Genomic DNA, 21,443 nt, shown 5'->3' on the forward strand with positions numbered 1-21,443 from the left:
ACGGGGTCTCGATCACCAAGCGTAAGGGCTTGTGACAACTTTTCTGCTGTCGTTTGTAGGGCCAAGGGTTCTTCAAATCTTTTTTTTTTATCTTCCTTTTTCTGCGTCGTTGGACTCTTTAAATGCTCTGGGGCTAGAGCATTGATTGATGCGAGCAAGGCTCCGCCTGGTCTGGGAAAAGGTTGTCCTCCTTTGCCTTGTGTTGGCGAGTCCTTGAGGGCAGGACGCACCGCAAATCATACCGGGCACATCTCAATGCAACCCGACAATGACGCGGGTTTTCCTAAATTTACTATTGTCAATCAAAATCTGCAATCCGCTGCATGGTTTTTTCATCCTTGCTGGCCGGCTGGCTTTCGTCAAAATAGTCCAAAAGTAGGTACGGTGAAGTAGGCACGAGAATGATTGAAGGAAATCCCTATGCCACTTACTCTTGATGACGGAATGACACGATGAAGGAACTAAAAAAAGGCCCTGCATCATGCATATAGTCCCGACTGGCGTTGTTCTTATCTCGTTTCTTCACCTACATCATCGCGATAACAAGACCCGAGACCTGACGCAATTTTGAGTTTAGTCGCTGTGCTTTTCTTATTTATTTATTTGTTGTGTTTACTATTTATTTTTCTTTACATCCCGCGCGTTCCTGGTCATGTAACACCATCCCAGTGCACAAGCACCCATCGGCTTTCTTCCCCATTTGTCCGGCACTGGGCTGGCGGGAAGGATTTGGGATAAGGGCATTGGGGCGTGGCCCATGGGCCTTGGAAAACGGCCTCCAGATTTTATCCCCCACGCATGGGCCAACAACAAGACATCTAGTGCTAGACTAGTTCTAGGTGTAGTTCTAATCTTGTTAACTGGTATGTCTGATTTTGGGGGCCATGTACTGTACGCGCGATGGGTCAATTGAGATGGGGGAAAAAATGACAAAAACCACCAAGGATGGGTGCGTGCATGCAGATCGCGGCTATGAATACGGCGTTGGTGGTACGCCGCCGTAAGGCTGTGTTACTGCAGTTCTTTGAGGACGAGACATGACTGCATACCGGTGCGCAGGTAGGCACCAATGTGGCCTATTTTTATTTATTCCCTTCCTAACGTTTTTTTCTCGCACGACTACTGGTTCAGCTCGAATGCCGCTTACGAGAGACGCAGCCCTGTGGGAGCTTTGCTTCCTAAGGTATCATCCATTTGGTCCTTGGATATGTGGTGCAACATATCTTAGAAAGGGATCGTGTCATTATATAGGCTTTGCACTTATCGTATAGTGCCGCTGTGGCACATTGAGGGGCGATAATACGACGGAAAAGCGATAGCGGCCCTGCCTCATTAAACTTCCCGCAGCAATTACCTACCCACTTTGTACTCCCTTGGGACGCTTTTTTTTTTTTTTTTTTTTTTTTTTGCTCGAATCCATCATAGGTTCAATGTGATCCCACGGGCAAGGGATGGCACGGGCTGATCACCATGCGGCGTTTGTGCTTAGCGAACCCTTGATTATACAGTACAGGCTAAATGGGTTAGGAAATGTGGCTCACATCGGAAGCAGCATTCCCAACTTGGTCTCCAACTTGGCCTCCTTGGCTCCGTGCCACCCAGCCTCTCTCTGTTTTGCTCACTTGCAACTCTTTGGAAAGGAATGTAGTCGATCCATGGGACGGGAAGCTACGGACATGATTAATCTTGACGATCAGGACAAAAATCATTACTTTTTTGTTTCCGTCCTTGGACTCGCTACCTCAACCAGCGGTTGCCTTGCCCTACTTGCCTGGTGATAACATCGGCTATGCTAACCCCAGACGGTGATGGGGATGGGTGGTTGCATCTTCTGGTCTCACCGAACTGGGAGATCGTCTGACCTGACCTTTTCCAGCCATCTAATTTTCTTGTCACCCTGTCTGTATCCCTGGTTTGTATCGTTGTGCAAGGGAGATAAAAGCAAGCATATCACAGAAAAATAAATAGCCTGCCGGTGGGGTTGCGTTGGGGGTTGCGAGAATAGAGAATATGCGTGATCCCGTCGCCGAAAGGGGTAAAAGGGGGATTTGTAGACCCCGAAAAGCAACCAATTTGTACGACTTCTTGGACGCTCATTGCACTTTTCTTTTGTCTCGGCGCTTAAGATGTGCTCATTGTTGCCCACCCACCAGTATCTATAGGTGTGACGGACCAATCAGGCGCGTGTGAATATATGCACACCAAGCCTCCCCGCCTCGATCTTAATATATTCTTGCAAGTACTTTTGCACACAATGTGTTTCTAGGTTGTGCCACTGTGCGATACCGCAATTGAAGCGCGCTTTTTGACTTCTTGACTTTCTCCGGGGTTCGTATCTCTTTTGCGCGCAAAAGGAACAAACAGGACGAAAGATCACCAATGGCTGGGGGTTTGGCGACGACCAAAAAGCAAGTCGCCGAAACCTCGCTAAACCATGTTTCTGCCTAGCATTCACGGGAAAGCGCGACTGTAACCCGAATACCCAACAGTGCCTTAAGCCGTCTTTCGGAACCCTCTGTTCTAGAAAAAAAAAATATGCAGAGCGTCTTCTTTTGCTACGATCCACCATACAAATCGCTAACCGCTACACCCTCTTTTTGACCAGATTGGGCCTTCGGGAACGGTGGATGTGCCCAGTTTCCGCAGGAGGGGGAGGTATGAGCGAATGAGAACCAGCTGCTCGAAACTATTTTGGGTGTGTTTCCTGCTGGTGGTTCATGTGTGGCGCATTTTCACGCATGTAATACTACACGTTTGCATCTTCTTCCAAGATGCGGTACTACGGTGCCGGGCTGAGCCTGCAGCAAGCAGTTTGGGTTGCGAGCATGGTAGTATTTTCTCAGGCATCGTCTTTTTGCACGTGTCTTTCTCCCCCTCCTTACCATCGTTTGCTTCTCGTCCACACCCCCTCTTCCTTATGTAAGGCGACATATAACTATTCTTTAGTGTATCAAATTGCCATGTTCAATCGGCAATAGAGTTCCACAATGCGCCATTTGAAAGCTGTCAGATGAGCAGATCGGTGCACACAACAAACGATTACACCCCGATTTTATGACATATGTACGATCGTCAAGTATGTAATCAAAGGGCTTGCAAACACACTGTAACTCGGTAAGAAAAAATAAGACTTTGCTTACACACAGCAGCTATTACAGTACAGCCAGGCAGAATTTCTCAGCCCTGACGATACCGTACCTAAAACCTGCGGGGTTCCAAAGACGGGCATTAGCTCAGCACGCGCGCACGCCGAGTCCCGCCTGCACGTCATCCCTTCATGCCTGTAGGCACCTCTAGTACCATATAGTAGCCTCCATGACATTCCCATAGCAATCCGCCTTGCGCGGGGCTATTTTTTTCGATTCAAGCGTGATGAGGTAACGAAAAGCTAGGGATGTTGGCGTTTTCCACTACCCATATCCTTCCTCCCTAGGTATCTACTCTCACCACCCAAACTGGCGGAATTCAGCCGTGCCGAGGCATTGGAAAAGACAAACCCAAGCGTGATTTATTGTCTTTAGCGCCGGCAAACAAGCCGCCAGGCGTCAAGCAACCAACAAAAAATAAACCGCGCATGGAGAAAGATCCGCGCCGGACCCAACACCAACCGACAAACTAAGACCAACAACGTAACTGTAGAATCACAGATAATTCATACCTGAACAGAAAAAAAAAAGAGGCTTGCATATACCCAGCGCGCCGGTACCCATATTTGCCCTTGTCCCCTATGCTTTGCATATACGCCTCTTTGGAAGTAGCCTGGTTTCATCACAGCAAGCTGACGAACGGAATGGCAGCCTAGCTTCGCAAATATGCCGGCCGCGAATGAAAGCCAGTCAATAATACGCGCGCAACCCTGTTTTTGGGAGGTCAGCAGAGAAAAAGCCCGGCGCCTCCGGCGTTTTTTTTTTTTTTTTTTTTTTTTGTGATGGTGGAATGCTACCATCTACGGTACGAAAAGACGATGCATTAAAGACTATGCATCGAAACATAGGGGAAAGTACAGGATACTTTGAGGACCTAGTTTGTACACACCCCCTTCTTCCCTTTTAGCGCAAACGTCAGTGGATAAGGAAGAGGCTGGGGCGGGTGATGACCACGAGGTACCTAGAAGGATAGTGAATGCCCCCCGTTAAAGCTCTCATCGGTCTTCCAATCCCTGTCTCGATGACGACAACCACCGGATTGTCGTTCAAGAACCTGAACCGACAACTCTACCAAGAACAAGAATAAAAACCCCGACCGTGTGAGATCCAGATGATTGTCGCATTCCGTTCACACGATTTGCTCACGCCATAGCAAAACCCCGCATATTGGCTGTAGATCAAGTGGGAACGCAAGGAACGGTAAATGAAAAATGGATCGATGGTCGTTCAGAAAACTGGTAGCAAATGATAACTTGACCGATACCCGCGATCGTCAATTTTTCACAGTGCCCGTTTGTCACAGTGCCCGTTTGGTTGTGTTCGCCAAGTTCCCCTCTCCCCCCCAAAAAAAGCCAAGTAAGTGCGTCCCGCATCTTGTGCCCTGCGTTCATTTCACCCCGCCACTATACGATCCACAACCTTAGCATCATTCGACAACGGCCCTATCCCATCGAACCCCGCACTATAGACGGATGTTGTCCCTGAATTGAGAGGGAAAAAAAAGGACGCGGTGGCGGCCCGGCGGGGTTCACCCTAATAGTCTGAAACATAATCTCCCAAAAAGCCTCTACTACGCTAGAGAAAGAGACCTTGTTTGTTCCTGATCCGACCGAGATGATAGTGCAGAGTGACGGGCAAAGACAAGGGTCTAGCTCCCTTGACCATCGAACGCCAGGGCGTCCAAACCACTTGGCCTCGTGATGGAGGCGTCGACCCAGCTTGCCAGCCATCTTTTTGTTTTTACCCCTCACGCGAGGCGGGGAGCTTTTTGGCTAGTACAGGGGAAACAATAACCGGGCTGGATGGCGGACCCTGCCCCGTGATGTATCATCAAACGGAGCCCCGAAGGTAGTCCGCGGGCGGGCTTGGAGGTCGGCGGGCACGTGGTGACGTTTACCGACACACCGGCTCAGCAATAGTTGTTGCATAGTACCGGTGATTGCTGTTGGTGTAAACAAAACCCCCTCTTCGGGTGTGAAAACTCAGGGACCACTGTCTGCGGGCCTAGTGAATAGATAGGCCTCTATGATCTCAGCCTCACCACCCATTACGGGGAGAGGCAGGACCGCCTGGTCCGAAATGCTCCATCCGGCGTCACGCATGAGTCCAAACAGGGCCTTTTCGGACTCGTGGCGCGGCTTGGTGGCGAGTAGCACCTTGGGGCCAGCGACCGAGGCAGAGGCTGTCGTGACGGAGCGATGCAGCGCAGTCAGGGTCTCGACCAGGGCCGGGAGCATGTCGACGTTGTAGGTGCAGTCGCTGAGCATGACCAGGTCCCATGGGCGAGCGTTGACCTTGGGGCCGAAAATGCCCTTGCGTCCGTCTTCCCAGTCAAGATCCTCGTAGTCCACAGGTATGAGCCGTGCCTCGACGGCCCGGTCCTCTTCCGATCCGTCCTGTCCGCTTTCCCGCTGCGGGGGCCCATGTGAGTTCATGCGGTCGTAGCGAGCGATGTTAGCCACGGCCCTGTCGCGCGCCTCGGGGAGATCCGTCATAAGGATAGAGATGGGACTAGGTCCGCTCGTTTGTCCTCCTCGCTCATCATCACACCTTTGCCGGCGCAGCAAGGCAGTGGCTAGTCCGATGCCTAAGATGCCCACGCCGCAACCAATCTCGATCACGGACAAGCTATCGCCAGCGGTAAGAATATCTTTCATTGTTGGCAGGGTTGCCATCTTTCCATCGGGTCCAACAGAGCACATGGAAGATACCATGGCAGTCATGCACACACCGGCGTCCCAAACATGGCGCGCAATGCTCTCCCCCAGCTCCTCTTCCACCTCCACAGCCACAGGACGACGCATTGCCACTAGCTGGTCGCTGCCAGGTGCTGAGAACCGAAGCCTGCGCAGCGCCACAGTCTCCGCGGGTGCGGACGGCCGGAGCTCGACGTAGATGGGCATTACCAACCCGTGAGTATTGAGCAGGTCGGCTGTTGCATCGGAAGACAGGGACCGGTTGGCAGGCCGAACACACAGAGTCGTCTCGCCCAGCGCTTCTATGGAGTTGAAAGCTGGTAGCAGAAACTCGGTTTTGAGGACGCGACTGCCTGCGGTCCACCGTGGTGGGCGTGGCATTGGCACCTTGCGGAACTGCTGGGACCGGTCCGGCTCAGCATTTTCATTGAGACCGTCCCAATTCTGTCTGGATGACCTTTCTGATATGAAGACCTCGAGGTCCAAGGGGGTCTTCGGGCAGAGGAAAGAGTCCCCGAGATCTGTGGTGATTGTGAGGACGAGCTCCACGTGGATTTGCGACTGTCTGGCGGTAGTCTGTTTAGAGTTGATGACTGGAGGTTTGAGCAACCTTATGTAATGCATTTTGAATACAAGATGCTGTCTCGCAGGGTAGTACGAGTACGAGCAGGAGCTGCCTGCGGGTATCTAGAACATAGGTGCAGTGTATTTGCGTTGCTCCAGATGACGAGTGGGTATGCGGGTGAAACATTGAACAGATTTTGTGTGGGTTAGGGTTAGACGTAGTTTCTGTTGCATGGACCACGAACGGTATCAACCTTTTTAACTCAACCATTGAATATGAACAAAACCATGTTGGTGTCTGCTGCGAGCTGGAGGACTTCCGAATCCGGTTCCCAGAATACTGGTGTGCTGAATCGTCAAAAGATCAATCCTTGCAACAATAACTACATAGGAACCCGGGTGTTTGACTGCCTAACAATCACGCAGAGTCTCTCAAGCTGCACATAAACCCAGATTCCGGCTCACTTCAATTCCTAGGCATTCTGACCATTCGCTCTTGCGCCAGCGGCTCCCCTCGCTCTCTCACTCTTTGCCTTGCCCTTGCCCTTGCCCCGAATCCGATCGAAGAAATCCTGAATACCAGGCGGTGGTTGAGGGTTGTTCGCAAGGTCGGTTTCGCTCTGGCGAGCCACGAGCACACTTGGCGTTGCTGCTGATGATTCCTGCGAAATGGCGCCTTCAAGTCAGCATATGCACTCCACCAGTTGCTCGCATGATGTCCCTCTCAGAAGAGTGCTTTCTCACAACACTGCGCCCGGCAACGGCTTTATCCTCAGCGACAAGTGGAACCGAGGTCACCAGGCTGATGGTCAGAGCCTGAAAGACGATCCATTTGATCTGCATGATCGCAAATATCTGTGCTGATCTTGAGGCTGTTTCTATCAAGTGGATGACCGATTAATGTCTGGGTAGTTTAAAAGGACCAGCCAGAAGCACAACTGCACAGCAGTCTAGAGGTTAAGGTACAAGGTGAAGAATCAAGACTTGCCAGATTAGTTCTACACGGATCAAGTATCACTACTAGCAGAGAAAGTACGCCTGGATGCTTTTATACCATGAAGCTGGTTCATGCAAGCGGTTGGTGATATTGGCCCATGACCCCATTCCTCGATAGCAAGCCCCCCGTGGTATGGAGACTTTTGTCATTATCAACAAGCAAAATGATAGACCCAAGGCATGCAATCTAGGGAAATCATGCTTAAAGAGGTCCAAGGCAAGCATCCCTGTCCATCTTTGGTTATACGATTGCACATCTCCACGTGGGAGGAAGTTTTGTTTCCATGACGGCCAGAGGTTCTTTTTAGTGCCCCTGTTTCAACCCGCAAAACGTTCTTGTTTGATCCTCGCTCACCCGACAGTCAATGCACTTAAAATACATACCTAGCTCTCTTCATCTTTGTCATCGCGACTTTAGGTGATGATGCTCTCATTTTACTGCGAATCACTTTTTCTAGAGTATGCCGCTTGTGATCCAGGATTATTGGCAAGCTGCTTACACCCTAAATACGCTCGGGAGAGCCCTGGTTGTTTCCCCGAGAGCGTCTTGCAGCAACAATTGTCCGATATATAGGAACTCGGCAATGCATAACATCTGGAATGGTTTCCTGAGCTAAGAAGGGCACGAGCAAGAGCAAGAGCAAAGCCAAAAGCTGTCATTGTCTTGAAAAAGCCTGGACATCAAGCCCAAAAGTAGTTAGTTGCGTCCAATAATGACTCACCGCGCACATTTATCTGTGTAAACTTGACACTTATTCAACTGAACTGACATCTCAGCACAGGTCATGAGCTTTCTATACATCTCATTGCCAACTTTGGCTATTTCAACGAGGATCAGTGCTCACTTGGGGGAATTTTTAGGAGAGTAACTGCCTTCTTCAAATCAACAGAAGTGCCAACAGATCAATCTGATGTCCACCCATCGAGGGGCTTGCCAGAAAAGGAAGGCGCCCCTCGCAGCCCAACACAGCTATCAAACAGTGGGGGACTGCTTCAAGTTCGCTGCCAAATTTCCTGGTTTCTACATATTATACTTGGCACCAATTGACGGACAAAACCTATAGTGAAGCCACCTTTGGAACAACTAGGTAATAATGGAAGAGCGAGGAAACATTCCAGTTTCTCTTCCTGTCAAAAATCCTACAAGAAGCTACTGGCAAGACCCGCCCGACCAGGTGATCGCCAACCTTCGCTCGTCACCAGACCTGACACAAGATGCAGACGTCGTCATAATAGGCAGCGGCATCACCGGAGCCGCAATTGCCTGGCATCTGCTTCAAGATGATGCTGAAGGCCCATATCCAAAGGTCGTTATGCTCGAGGCTCGCGAGATTTGTTCTGGAGCCACCGGTCGCAACGGTCAGTCCGAAACCTCTCATCAATACCTTACCTTACTTAGGCATTCGCACTGGAACCAAGGGCTCTCTGCTTGTGCATCAGTCAGATAAATGTACGCGAAGCGCATCTGGACGCATTACGTCTGGAGCTGGAAGATTTCGTCGCCATCAGAGGGATCCGGTCGCGGTTGTTCGTGGTGCTAGGGACCAGAATTCGCGGAAGGTCAAGGGACTTGTAGGAGGAAGTAAGTGAAGGAAGCAGCTGTGGAAGGGCAGCTGTCGGTCCAAGATATGTTGCTGATTGCTTGTTTGGTGATAAGGTAAAAGAGCAGTAGTTGACATGGCAATGAATCGCCCGACAAATCATCCATTAAAGCATACTCAGTGGAATACTCTCCGTATGTAACGTTCCGAAGCATGGCGGCATTTGTTGATTCAAAACGCTCACATATACCAAATAATGTTTGTAGGAGCCCCGCGTTCATTTTTCATTTTACTGTTTGTCGACAAGAAGAGAAAGGAAGGGCCCAGGCACTTGACCGCGGAAGTTGGACGAAGCGTAGAGGAAGGCAGAGCAGAGCGAACTCTCGGCAATAATTGGTCACATATGTGGGTCAACCATCCCTCTTACCCCTGTGGTACCTGTCAATATTGTGCCGGCAGGGTCCATTACGTGGCTACCTAGCGATCTAGACTCGTAACCAGCATTCTCCAGTAACGCTCAGCTAATTCAGTAGGCGCGGCATTGCCCGCGATGTGGGACGAATTATGGCGTGACAAACCAATCCTGACGATGGAAAACGGTGTGTTGGTCAGCTCATTGTGGTTCGACTGACAAAGAATCCCGAAAGATGAGAAATCCAACGATTCTTATTGGACGCATGGACATTGTGGAGCTAGGATCCATCTGTAGGGCTGAGAGCTCAACCAATCAGCGCCTATTTGATGACCATCACTCTGGACGCACCCCGTCATCTCTTGCCAAAGGAGGCAAGCTTGGCAGGGCCGAGTGGCAGGGACGAGTGGAAGGAACGTTTATGGCAATCCGACTATAAGTACTTGCAAACTCCTCTATGAATACCGACTGTCTTCCTTGCTAAACCATCATCAATCACACATTCACAGTCCCAATCACTGCAACTCTTCACAATCTACGCATCAGCAAAAAAACATCTTCCTCAACATTCACTCGCTCTTCCATATCTCACAACCAACCAACAATCAAAATGGCCACCCAAGCTTCCAAGGCATCCACCTGCTGCGGCAAGAGTGACGTCTGCGTCTGTGGTAAGTTTCAAGCCTACCTGAAAGCGTCCCACAGCCTTAAAATGACTACTTAGGTATTCGTCACCATCAAATACTAACCCACAACCCCCACCATCAGCCACTCAAGCAACCTGCAGTTGTGGCAAGCAGTCCGCCCTTCACTGCACGTGCGACAAGGCTTCCACCGAGAACGCCGTCACCGGACCTCGGTGCTCGTGCCGTGCCCGCCCGGCCGGTGAGTGCAACTGCGACCGCGCTGCCGCCGAGAACGTCACCCCCAGCGGAAACGCCTGCGCCTGCGGTGTCAGGCCTGCCGGTATGTTTGACCTTGATTGATCCCCCACCATTAATCCGATGATCCGGCTTTGCTAACATATAATGGTTTAGATGCCTGCACTTGTGAGAAGGGAGGAGCCTCGGGCGTCTATGACACTGCCAACGAGACCGACTTCACTACCAAGAAATAAATGAAGATTATCGGCAAGGGATTTATTTCTGGCGTTATTCTGGGTCTTTTTTCTTCTTCTTTTTTCGTGTACTCTATGACACTCAGTATACCCCATCGCATTGAGCAATGAACTATTACATATTATCATCGTGGATCCCAGACGCTACAAGGCGAAAAAAATTAAATGCAATTATTTAACCACACTGGGGAACCTTCGACCGAAAGATAAAGATACATTTTGTTCGCAAGCTGTCTCAGAAGTTCTGAGGACTTATGTCTTATGAAGGCTCAGTCTCAGACTCCTCCTTGTCCACGTGACAGTTTAGTGAACAGGGGGTTTCGTACTGAACTACCATGTTCGGTCCTTGGCCAGAACTTGCACACTCAAAGCATCCACGGCAAGAAGGAGGCTCAAGCAGTTCAAGGAGGTGAGGCTATAGATGTTTGATACCAATCAAGGTGCAGCCCGAAAGGGCTCAGTTGGTTCTTGTAAATGGCGAACAATAACAATCTATACCTGTAGAGCCGCACAGAAAAAGAAGAAGAATAAAAGAAATGATTGGGACTATAAGTTAACGTTTGATTCGCCAATAAGATCTTATCCAAAGCATCAAATGCGATACCACTCTGGCGTGAAAAAAATAGTGATTGACTACAACGATTATTGCAAAATTTTGCGTTGTATGATGTCCTTGTCGACTAAGATACCTAGGTAGCACTCTATTGCCGAGTACCGAGATTTGGAAGCGGTTGGTTCTGCTAAAACTTGTTTTGCCTGTATTTACCAATAGCGGGATTCGTTGACGTTGGATGTGCCGTGCCGAATCAACCTTTCCGAGCCGAAAAAAACCCAGCGCTTATTTGTGACGGACAAAAGCCGCTGGGTAATTTTCCGTGGACGGAAGAAAATCCTTCTTGTACTTTTTTCTGCACTTGGAAATCAGACGTACAGCATAGAACATGCAAGAAACAGACAGATGGTAAAAAGGGATCGTGCAAGTCAAGTATCTTCTGATGCTTCATTCATCGACCCTTGATATCCACAATCGACAGATAAAAAAGCAAAAAACGTTCTCTTCTCATACAACGTCACCTTGACGCGCCCTTAGCTTGGTCTTCCTGGCTGCAATCGGACAGATGCAGGGTCTCCCCTGTCATTATTCGTTGCTATTGTGGCGCACATGTCCTAAAACGGCGATTGAGCTCTCGTTTCTGCCATTGAGAGCGGTCAAAATTTTCTTGGGTGAGCTCACAAGAGGATGACACGGTTGGATGCACAGGCTGCAGTAGCGCTGAGTTTTGTATGGTCGGACAAACAAAATCAGGTGGCGCGTCTCCAGCAGGACGACCACAGAAAAATTCCAGTAACAATCAACATTTCCTCTGGCCCATTCCGCCTAGTTTCTGTCTTTTTACCCTACTCTTTCTTTCAGGTTGAGAGTGGGATCGTCTAAATCACCGGAAAAGACTTTCTTCGGATTGACTTTTCGCAACGTGCAACTCGCATTTGACTTTTCGCATTCTTTGTACATCTGTCGTAAATACACGAAAGCTAGCGCGCATCGACCACCAACGCACTCCACAAAGTCTACGCACGCACGAACGCGTCTTCCTTTTTTTTTACACCGTTGCTTACTCTTTATCTCGCGAATCTTTAAACGTCAATATTAATAATGCCGCCCAAGAAGGCAGCAGCAACAAAGGCCGCGGCTGCCCCAGCCGCGAAGAAGGCCGCTCCGGCAAAGAAGAGCGCCGGTGTGACCAAGACGACCGCGCCAGCCAAGAAGACAGCTGCTGCTGCGAAGCCCAAGGCTGCTCCGGCCAAGGCTGCTCCGGCCAAGGCTGCTCCGGTCAAGGCTGCGCCCGCCAAGGCTGCCGCGACAAAGGCTGCCCCCAAGAAGCGCAAGGTTGCTGAGGAACCCGAGCCGGAGAAAGAAGAAGAAGAGGAAGTTGAGCAGGCGCAGGACGAGGACAGTGAGGAGGAAGAAGAAAAGCCCGCCAAGGGCTCGCGCAAGTCTGCGCCCCCGGCTACAAAGAAGCGCTCTACTCCCGTCCCGGCCCCCAAGAGAGCCGCGTCTGCCCAGCCCAAGAAGGCAAAGGCTGCTGCCACCAAGAAGAAGACGCCCGCGCCCGAGGCTGACAAGGAAAATGCCGACCCTGAGCCCAAGGTGACGGGCGCGTCTTCGCCCACTAAGCGCAAGCGCGAGGATACCGTCGAGCCGTCGCACGACCGGGGGGCCGCAAAGGACGAGAGTGAGGCCGAGGACAAGCCCGCGCCGGAGAGGGAGATCAAACAGCCGCGTCCCGTGAAGCGTGTACGGACGGCCGCTCCCGTCTCCAAGGTCAAGATTGGTGCTAAGATCAACAATGCTCCCGATGCGGTCCTGGACGTCTTTGTTTTCGGCGAGGGATCGTCCGGCGAGCTGGGCCTGGGTAGCATGAAGTATGAGAACAAGAAGCCCATCGACGTCAAGCGCCCTCGCATCAACCACAATCTGTCTGCCGATAAGGTCGGTGTTGTCCAGCTTGACTGTGGTGGTATGCATGCTATTGCACTCACCAAGGACAACAAGGTACTCACGTGGGGCGTCAACGACCAGGGTGCGCTTGGCCGTGACACCACTTGGGATGGTGGTCTTCGTGACGCGGATGCTGAAGACTCGGACTCGGACTCTGAAGACGGCGAAGACAGCGGTCTGAATCCCGTGGAGAGCAACCCTGCCGAGATTGACATGAGCGATGTTGCCGAGGGCACACGCTTCGTCCAGGTTGCCGCCAGCGATAGCGCCTCTTTTGCACTCACGGAAGATGGCCGTGTTTACGGATGGGGAACCTTCCGCGTAAGTCGACTTTTGACTACCTATTCTTCTCCTTCTTACCTAGGCCAGCAATTACTAACACGCAAGACAGGCAAGCGATGGCGTCCTCGGCTTCACACCTACGATCAAAATCCAAAAATTCCCCACCCTCCTCGCCGAGCCCAAGAAGGTTGTGCAAATCGCCGCCGGCTCCAACCACGCCATGGCACTCGACAGCGCCGGCAAGCTCTACACGTGGGGTTGCCCTGAACAGAACCAGCTCGGCCGCCGCTGCGTGCAACGTGAGTTGCTGGCGTCGGCCCTCCGCCCTGGCGGTGTCGGCCTCAAGCGCGGCGTCAAGGTCGTCAAGATCTCGTGCGGTTCCTACCACAGCTTTGCGGTCGACAAGGAGGGTGGTGTCTACACTTGGGGTCTCAACAACTTTGGCCAGCTCGCCATCGAGCAGGATGCTGGTGACTCTGATGCCGCTGTTCTGACTGCCGTCAAGGTGGAGTCGTTGATGGACTACAAGATTGTGGATATCGCCGGCGGTGAGCATCACTCGCTCGCTTGCACAGACGACGGTCGACTCCTTGTCTGGGGCCGTATCGATGGCCACCAAACCGGTTTGCCTTTTGATTCATTCACGGAGGAGAACGCCATATACGACGACTACAAGAAGCCGCGTATCCTGAAGACTCCCACTGTCATCCCAGGTATGTCAAATCTAGCCTACCCTGCTACATATCACCCGCTTGCTAACATTGATACGCAGGCCTGCCCAAGATCGTGTCCGTCGCTGCCGGGACCGACAACTCCTTTGCCATCACTGAGGACGGCAAGGTCTACTCGTGGGGTTTCTCCATCAACTACCAGACCGGCCAGGGTACCTCGGACGACGTCGAGGCGCCCACCCTGATCGACAACACTGCCGTCCGTGACCGAAACATCACGTTTGCCGGAGCTGGTGGTCAGTACTCGATGCTAGCCTGCCATGCCGAGAAGAAGGCTTGAGGATGTTGAACGAGATCACGCAGACGGAGGAATGGTCAGATTTGGCGTTGTGGGTTTTTATTTGGGTTGAATTCTAGGCTTTGGAACAAGAAGTCTTGTACATTATATAGAATCTTTGGCTTTTGGGTTTTTCTTTTTCCCTTGTTCCACCATCGGCCTTTTTCTTTTTTTCATGCGTGGTTGAGCTTCTGCCGCTTCACTTTTGGAAGTTGGCGTATACCTAATAGTCGTTTATCATCGTCAATTTGTGACCAGGCAGAAGACATTTACTGCTTAGATTCTATTAGAATCTCTTTTTGCACTTCTGGTACTTTATCTCATCGAGAATTACAAGTCTCTACGTTTTTCTCGTCTCTGAAACGGATGCTACGGATGGGGCCCGTTTCATGGGCCAAGTCATGGAGGATGCATTTTTCCTCTGTTCGATGGTCAACCAAACGTGTCATCATAGGTTCACTTCAATGAACTATCAATCCATCACGGCAGAATGTTGGCATCTTTGGAACGTGAATGATATGATATCTCATTTGTATCATCCACCAGAGCTAGCAACGCTTTTTCTATACAAAGTACATGAGTCAAAACTCGCCTGTCGCCGGCTTGGTGTAGAATATATGATGAGCCAGAGCTCCCCTCATCTTGCGCGCGCCAAGCCCGCCAATACTTTGCAAATGATGTCTGCCCTTCTAGCCGCAGCGCCTTCACACATAATAGGTCACACATCATAGGCACCTCCCCACAAGAGCTCTATCCCCCCTTCGAGCGGACAAGTGAGCAATTGAGACCCCAGATGGTAGGTCGCTGCTACTTGTCCCATGATTTGCTCGGATAATTTCGAGGGCATTGAAAACTCCTCCGACAACCATCGAGCTATAGCTAGTCTTCCCAAGTCTGATGTCTTTTTTTTTCTGCTTTCCATTTCAAAACCCTCCCTCCCAACACAGATTTTTGCTCACGCAGCAGCACGTGACGAAGCGTCGGCCAGCTTAGCCATGGACCCACTGCCGCGGCTGCTAAAGATGCTCATGATGCCAAAGCCTACGTAGAAGAGAGCGAGCGGGTATGCAACCAGACCGCGCATACCGCGCATGCGGCCGACGGCGACAAAGATGCCCGAGGCGCTGTACGTGCACCACATGATGGCAAAGGCGGTCAGGACGATGCCAAAGGGCGTGTCCATGGGCACGACGACGCCGATGGCCGACGTCCCCACAAGCGGTAGCAGGCAGTATCCGAGAACGGACGCCGAGCGACCGATGGTCAGCGTGCTGGAGAGGTGGCCGCCCGCCTGCTGGCCGGGGCCGCCGCCCGACACAGCAGAGCCGGGGGCGTCTGGGTATGCGGGCGACGACGAGTAAGGAGGTGCGGCGCCGGGAGCGGAGGAGTGGGGTCCGTCGCTGGGTGACATTAGGGAGAGGATGAGGTGCAGGCCGATGGATCCCAGGGCGGCGAGGCCGTATATGTAGCCAAAGTGAAGCTTGCCGGAGAAGAGCAGGAAGAAACCAAAGAGGATGAAGAACAGTATCGGTCCGGCCTGGTCTGAGTCGTCCATGAGGTGTTGATCTATCCGCTTGAAGGGGTTGAGCACGGCGAGTGTCTGCAGCTGCGTTAATACTATGCCAACAACTGGTATCGGATCGAGGGGGCGGACCCCGTTGCGCTGTATCTCACCTTTGTCCATATGTGATCCCAGTTCACTCCAAGCTCCTCCAACAGCGGCGGCTCACCCTCGTAACCTTCGGTGGAGAAGGCCGCCAAGAGCCCCGTCCTCAAGCCTCCCTGCTCGCCCATGCGCCCCGACACCCCCGCGGCGGCGCCAAAGCCCGAGTTGAAACCAGCACCCGACGAGACGCCATAGCCGCCGCCTTGTTGCGCGGGGGGAGCTCCGTATCCGCCGTAGCCTGCTTGTTGTGGTTGTGCGCTGCCGCCGACGCCGGGCGAGTATGTGGAGGGGTAGAACTGGAGGTTCTGGGCTGACGAGGGCCTGTATGCTTGATTGTTGGGTGCGCCGTAGTAGTTCGACATGCTGACCGGAAAAGAAAAAAATCGATAAACCCCCTGTGTGGAGTTTATCGTCGCTTTGGGGGTGCTGTGTTGGGTAGAGAGCGCCGTGCGCTGTGGAGGGTTATGGGATTCTTGCTGGGAGTAGGTATCTGATTCGGTTTCCACTGGAAAAAAAGCGGTCGCAAACAGCTGCGCAGCTGTTTGGTCGGATGAGGTGCGACGAGCGTGCAGCAACTATGCATGTGGCCCTGCCGGCCAGGTACTTGATCTTTTCACCGAAAGACGTGACGGGAAAACAAAAGAGAAGACTAGAAAAAAATAAATATCGAGGTTGACAGATTTGTGTCGGCCCAAAGTTGCGATCTTGCTTCTTTCTTGATACAGGGATTGCCTGAGGAATTCCAACTTGTGTTGGTGAATGCTGATGTGGCTACTCTGGGCCACATTTTGGTGAGCTTTGAGCCACTCCACTATTTAACACGCAAAGCTAGCTACAAAAAGGTACTTTGCAAAAGGTACGTACCTTTTCCATCAGCCACGCAGAAAAAGGATCCGAGCGTCTTAGCATCCATTCGAGGACCCACTTAAACTTTTCTAATCGATGGGTATCGGAGGCGACCGATGCTTTGCCGGCGCCGCGATTTCTGAATTTTCGCGAACTTCTTCCCGACGACAGAACAAACCCCAGGCCGGCGTGTCGACAAAAAAAACCGACGCCCACTCAAACACCACAGGACACGCCAAGCCTCGAGTCAAGGCGCCACAAGTACACGCCAGCAGCAGTCCCTTGCGGAATCATAATTCCCTTGAATCCGCTTCACAAAACTCACAATGGTACGACTCAATCTCTACCGTGGCCTCACTGCCGCCACTTAGATCACCCCTCTGGAGAGAGACCTTCCCAGCCAAAGGTTTCGCACTCGTCTTCGATCCCCTCACTAACTTGGTCCTTGTGCTCCAGGCTCACCGGATAATAACACAAGCCATCATCACCGGCGGCCGCGTGTTCGGCCGGGCCTTTGGCGAAGCCTACCGACACGCGCAGCAGTCCTCTGCGTACCAGCGCGCGCAGGCCAAGGCCGGCGGCAGCGCGGGCGGCATGGGCGGCGCGGGCAGCATGACGACGCAGGAGGCGTGCCAGATCCTCAACGTCAAGGAGCCGAGCCCGACGGCCGAGTCGCTCGAGGAGGTGCACTCGCGCTTCAAGAGGCTGTTTGACGCCAACGACCCGGAGAAGGGCGGGTCCTTTTACCTGCAGAGCAAGATCCTGAGGGCGAGGGAGAGGCTCGAGGCGGACCTCCGGCCCAAGATGGAGCAGGCCGAGCTGGATGCCGAGGTGCAGGCCGGGTGGAAGCCGAATCTATACAAGGAAAAGCCCAAGGAGCCGCCGAAGCTGTAAAGGCTAGCCCGGTGAGGTTTTATGGGCGGGCATTGTTGCCACTAAAACTCGTATCCTTTGACGGCTGGGGAGTTGAATGTTGTTTGCAACATTGAAAAGCCGTTTCGACATGGCGTCGACAACATGGTGCTGAGTAAAGTCCTGGCAAAATCCAGACCTTGGGGTTCTTGGACCTGGACGCTGCAGCGGCCACCTAAATTAGACGACCGGGATGAAGCTTCTACTCGGAGCTGCTTCATCACATGTCGCTGTTTTTAACATTTGTCACACTCCACTTATCCGCATGGCCTGGCGTTTTGAAGTTGGCTTAGTTTTCGCCTGGGGTCTAGAAACAAAGGGGGAGAAGGCGTCTCCCGAGAGATGGCGGGAGCACGTTTTTGGAGAGAAAGATGAGCTAATGATCTTGTAGACTAAAACCACCTTACCCATGTACAACAACAATATATGAACATACTACCAAGATGTCGGGCGATTGCGTTTCTGGCTTGCTTGTGATTTGGGAGGATGACGTCGACAATAGTTGGCGGCCAACAGTGAATCGCAGCGTCCAGCTTCGCCATGCCACAAGTCTTTCGTTGGGCTGGTCATTTACCCATTCCCAGGGTTCGAGTGCGGGCTCATGCCGCCAAAGCCGTGGCAGTTTTTCAGGGACGAATGTGGTCCATTTTCAGTTTTCCAATACTGCTACAAGCACTTTGGGGGTTCTAGTTTGTCATTCGGGGATGCAAAGCTGCATTCCTTGTGGTCGTGCTATCATCGGCATCGATTCACACAGTCTTACAACAGGCAAAGTAGGGGTCACTTTCCCTTCCAAGAGTACAAGCACCGTTTCGGGCAGGATTGGGCTGGTCGAGTATGCGCAGTTACAAGCTTCGGCTCCAAACGCAACAAAATCCACCACTAACAAAAACAAAAAGCCCCACAGGGAGCACGACTTCGCCCACCTCGACAAGGAACTTCAACACATGATCAACAGCAGTCTCGTAATCGCCCTTGACTGAGGCGGTCGTCAAGTGGATGCTTTCGTCGACTGAAGAGCTGTCTTGGATCGGGCCTGTACCGCAAGCAGAAAGGTAGGCGAGAAAACGGGAACGAGCAGAGAGGTTCCTCTCAAAAAGGCTTTCCACCGTCAGAGGGCTGTTTTCCCAGTCCTTCAAGAGCAGAAAGCTGCGTAAGGGGTCAGGACAAGTCCCTCCGTGGCCGGCAAAGTGGAGAACCTCGCAGCTTTCCAGAGCAGCTAGGATATGCTCCTTGCATGCCAAAGGCCGGTCGCACCGCAGTCCTATAGATTTGCAGACTTGCTCTACCGCCTTGGTTTCCACTGTCGCATAGAGGAGCGGACTGTGGCCGGGCGTCTCTCGCATGTCGACAAGGACGACGTTCACACCCAAGTCGGCATCCTTTTCCAATCCTTGCTTTCGGCGAGTGTGTATGATTGACCTGATGGACGGGCTGTATGAGGACACCACCCTGTCCATTGTTGTCTCTGCATTGTGCTTGTGGTGATGCCCGGCCGCGTGGAGTGGAAACCGTGTTAGGATGCCGGTTGGAATCCACCAAATATGCTGCCAAACATTACCAGCTGGAGGCGCAGTGATTCCCAACGCGTCAAGTACAGGCTTGACAATGACATCCCAGAGCCAGGTCAGCGTCTCGGCCCCACCCAAGTCACCAGCATGCTCTTCTAGGCTGGCTGGAGTAAGCTGTGCCAAGCCGACGACGCGGAGACCAGATTGTTCAACGATCAATGCGTCGCAGCGGTGGGAGCTCACGTTGATGACGACAATTGGGCCGCACACAGCCGCTTCTCGCATCTCATCCTCGGTGGCAGACAGGAGGAATCGCTCAAAACCAGGACAATGTCGAATTTCGTCGATGAGTCTATCCAATTCCGCGCTCGCTTTGTGTCGAGAGTCTGGATCCACATCGCTGAGCTGGGTCGGTGCATCAAGCTGGTTTCGAAGGCGAACAAAATCCCGCTCAAGATCTGGATGTTTTTCCTCGAGGCCGGAAATGTCGGTGCGTATGTTGTAGAGGGAGCCGGTGAGAACACCACGACCGGTCTCTAGCATCTGGAGGGCAGCCAGAGTGTCTGGCAGCAACAAGAAAAGGATGCCAGCTCGAACTCGATGATCTATTGAAGCGAGTATCTGTCGCCCAGTCGAAGACCAAGATTTATTAGCAACGCAGGCCGGTTCGGATGATCTTGAGGGGTAGCTTCACGAGCCTCTTTTGTGACGGCGATTGCCTCTTCTAGGTCTCTAATGTCCCCGGTGTGCTGATATCTCTCGCCAAGTGCAACTCCCAAGGCGTTGAGACGTAGAGGTTTGGCTAAATGGTTCGATCCCGTAGCTTTAACGGCCTCTCGAACCCTGGAAATGGCCTCTTTTATGTTTTCCATATTGGCGCCTGCATCTCTGTCACCTTGTTGACTCCGAAGATTGAGCTGGACCGCCAAATTGCTTAGCTGTAAAGCTCGGTCTGGATGGGTTTCTGGCATAGTTTTGACAATCTTTCGAGCGATGGCAATTCCCTTTTCCGAGTCCTCCATTGCTCCGGCACGCGAAAATCTTTGGCCAAGTTGACCTCCTAGGTTGTTTAGTAGTGTGAACCGAGATGGATGGCTTTCTGGGATATCTTTGACAGCCTCGTCAGACAAAGCGATTGCCTCGTCCAAGTCTGTCATGGCACTGGAGCGAAGGTATCTATCCATGCCTTGGTGAGTCTTCTTTGGGTAAACCCGAACCCCCATTTTCCACAGAGTTTTCCCATCCTGGATATCGAGCAGTGGGAAATACTCGGATTGTCAAACTCTCAATCTCTGCTAAAGATTCTAACCATCCATGCATCTCATGACTGGACTCGTCATCTTCGGCGAGTATGCCCAGATTCCAATCGTTGGTGTAGCATCGGATAGCCGTTGACGCTCGCCGGTTTTTCTGGAATTCCCACAGGTCGTTGTCGTCGCTCTGTTCTTTATTGTCCTCATCCACCACGCCAAAAGAGAAGCGCGTTTCGGAGTTCTCGTAGGGATCCTCTGTTCTCAGGTGGGCATCGCACCTTCCTTAAAAAGAAAAAAAAAGGGATACTTGGTAAAAATCTAAATTTGCCTTGAGGGTGAACTCACCTTGGTCGTGAGACCATATCTCCCAAATGCAGCCTTGTCGTAATGGATTAAGCCGTTGAGTAATGATACGCGCAGCCAGGATTCCTCTTGTTCACAAGTCGTGCTAAGCCGGCGACAACGCAACAGTTCGCTGCCGATAGCCAAAACATCCCAGTCCGTGTTTCGAAAGCAGCCTATGCCTTGCATCCAGATAGCAAAACATGTTTTTTTTTTATTTTTGACCGGGATCCTAGACTAGTAGTGTTTGCTGATGTATGGCTGTAATTATTCCCCTCAGCATCTGCTGGGACAGCAGCGTCCTTCCCCTGCCATATAGACCATAGTTTGCGTTTGTGCGATGAAGTCAAACCCGACTTACATTTACTGAACAGAGCGCAAGCTCTCTTGGGTCATCTAAAATATGATTTGAGCATTTAGCATAACCTAAAAAATGTCGCCGACAGCGGGCTCTGTTGATCGCCAGTTCCTTCAATGGCCACTCAAAGCCACCGAAAGCTCTTTTTTGTCGAATAGTTTGGGAACACCGTCACGTCTGCAAAAGGCAAACTAAACCCAGAAAGCGGACCACAACACGATATATATTGATATAAAACTCCACATATGCAAGTCCGCCAAGTAGATAACCGCAATGCCAACACGCCATCAAAT

At 51.8% G+C, this 21,443-nt stretch overlaps 9 protein-coding genes across 9 annotated transcripts; 4 read left to right on the forward strand and 5 right to left on the reverse strand.

The window, feature by feature from the left end:
* Positions 1-252: 252 nt before the first annotated feature.
* On the reverse strand, positions 253-1,194 carry MGG_17462 (uncharacterized protein; the record flags this gene model as incomplete). The annotated part of the gene is made up of 5 exons (XM_003718615.1): positions 253-292; positions 432-461; positions 531-556; positions 634-829; positions 1,148-1,194. 5 exons carry the CDS (start codon positions 1,192-1,194, stop codon positions 253-255), a joined length of 339 nt encoding a protein of 112 aa, XP_003718663.1.
* A 2,425-nt stretch (positions 1,195-3,619) lies between these two features.
* MGG_00411 (uncharacterized protein) lies at positions 3,620-6,619 on the reverse strand. Its single transcript, XM_003718616.1, has one exon. It carries the CDS (start codon positions 6,464-6,466, stop codon positions 5,129-5,131), a length of 1,338 nt encoding a protein of 445 aa, XP_003718664.1. The 5' UTR covers positions 6,467-6,619; the 3' UTR covers positions 3,620-5,128.
* Positions 6,620-6,879: 260 nt separating this feature from the next.
* Positions 6,880-7,249, reverse strand: MGG_17463 (uncharacterized protein; the record flags this gene model as incomplete). The annotated part of the gene is made up of 2 exons (XM_003718617.1): positions 6,880-7,068; positions 7,151-7,249. 2 exons carry the CDS (start codon positions 7,247-7,249, stop codon positions 6,880-6,882), a joined length of 288 nt encoding a protein of 95 aa, XP_003718665.1.
* Positions 7,250-8,496: 1,247 nt separating this feature from the next.
* MGG_00410 (uncharacterized protein) lies at positions 8,497-8,978 on the forward strand (the record flags this gene model as incomplete). Its single annotated transcript, XM_003718618.1, has 2 exons — positions 8,497-8,761; positions 8,863-8,978. 2 exons carry the CDS (start codon positions 8,497-8,499, stop codon positions 8,976-8,978), a joined length of 381 nt encoding a protein of 126 aa, XP_003718666.1.
* Positions 8,979-9,794: 816 nt separating this feature from the next.
* On the forward strand, positions 9,795-10,696 carry MGG_00409 (uncharacterized protein). Its single transcript, XM_003718619.1, has 3 exons — positions 9,795-10,026; positions 10,124-10,321; positions 10,393-10,696. Exons 1-3 carry the CDS (start codon positions 9,966-9,968, stop codon positions 10,470-10,472), a joined length of 339 nt encoding a protein of 112 aa, XP_003718667.1. The 5' UTR covers positions 9,795-9,965; the 3' UTR covers positions 10,473-10,696.
* Positions 10,697-12,126: 1,430 nt separating this feature from the next.
* Positions 12,127-14,265, forward strand: MGG_00408 (RCC1 domain-containing protein; the record flags this gene model as incomplete). The annotated part of the gene is made up of 3 exons (XM_003718620.1): positions 12,127-13,293; positions 13,364-13,967; positions 14,027-14,265. 3 exons carry the CDS (start codon positions 12,127-12,129, stop codon positions 14,263-14,265), a joined length of 2,010 nt encoding a protein of 669 aa, XP_003718668.1.
* Positions 14,266-14,742: 477 nt separating this feature from the next.
* On the reverse strand, positions 14,743-16,732 carry MGG_00407 (uncharacterized protein). Its single transcript, XM_003718621.1, has 2 exons — positions 15,937-16,732; positions 14,743-15,862 (listed from the first exon to the last, which is right to left on the reverse strand). The coding sequence occupies exons 1-2, from the start codon at positions 16,288-16,290 to the stop codon at positions 15,218-15,220; spliced, it is 999 nt and encodes a 332-aa protein (XP_003718669.1). The 5' UTR covers positions 16,291-16,732; the 3' UTR covers positions 14,743-15,217.
* Positions 16,733-16,787: 55 nt separating this feature from the next.
* On the forward strand, positions 16,788-18,140 carry MGG_00406 (mitochondrial import inner membrane translocase subunit tim-16). The gene is made up of 2 exons (XM_003718622.1): positions 16,788-17,103; positions 17,231-18,140. Exons 1-2 carry the CDS (start codon positions 17,101-17,103, stop codon positions 17,666-17,668), a joined length of 441 nt encoding a protein of 146 aa, XP_003718670.1. The 5' UTR covers positions 16,788-17,100; the 3' UTR covers positions 17,669-18,140.
* Positions 18,141-18,531: 391 nt separating this feature from the next.
* MGG_11584 (uncharacterized protein) lies at positions 18,532-20,219 on the reverse strand (the record flags this gene model as incomplete). Its single annotated transcript, XM_003718623.1, has 2 exons — positions 18,532-19,818; positions 19,917-20,219. 2 exons carry the CDS (start codon positions 20,217-20,219, stop codon positions 18,532-18,534), a joined length of 1,590 nt encoding a protein of 529 aa, XP_003718671.1.
* Positions 20,220-21,443: the final 1,224 nt, after the last annotated feature.

The sequence above is a fragment of the Pyricularia oryzae genome, chromosome 5, assembly GCF_000002495.2.
Source record: "Pyricularia oryzae 70-15 chromosome 5, whole genome shotgun sequence".
Taxonomy (NCBI): domain Eukaryota; kingdom Fungi; phylum Ascomycota; class Sordariomycetes; order Magnaporthales; family Pyriculariaceae; genus Pyricularia; species Pyricularia oryzae.

Coding starts and splice junctions, on each gene's coding strand:
- MGG_00411 (XM_003718616.1), bottom strand. CDS start 6,466: ATGCATTACATAAGGTTGCTCAAACCTCCAGTCATCAACTCTAAACAG.
- MGG_00409 (XM_003718619.1), top strand. CDS start 9,966: ATGGCCACCCAAGCTTCCAAGGCATCCACCTGCTGCGGCAAGAGTGAC. Junction 10,027..10,123: donor GAGTGACGTCTGCGTCTGTG/GTAAGTTTCAAG, acceptor CCCCACCATCAG/CCACTCAAGCAACCTGCAGT. Junction 10,322..10,392: donor CTGCGGTGTCAGGCCTGCCG/GTATGTTTGACC, acceptor ATAATGGTTTAG/ATGCCTGCACTTGTGAGAAG.
- MGG_00407 (XM_003718621.1), bottom strand. CDS start 16,290: ATGTCGAACTACTACGGCGCACCCAACAATCAAGCATACAGGCCCTCG. Junction 15,863..15,936: donor GGGATCACATATGGACAAAG/GTGAGATACAGC, acceptor ACGCAGCTGCAG/ACACTCGCCGTGCTCAACCC.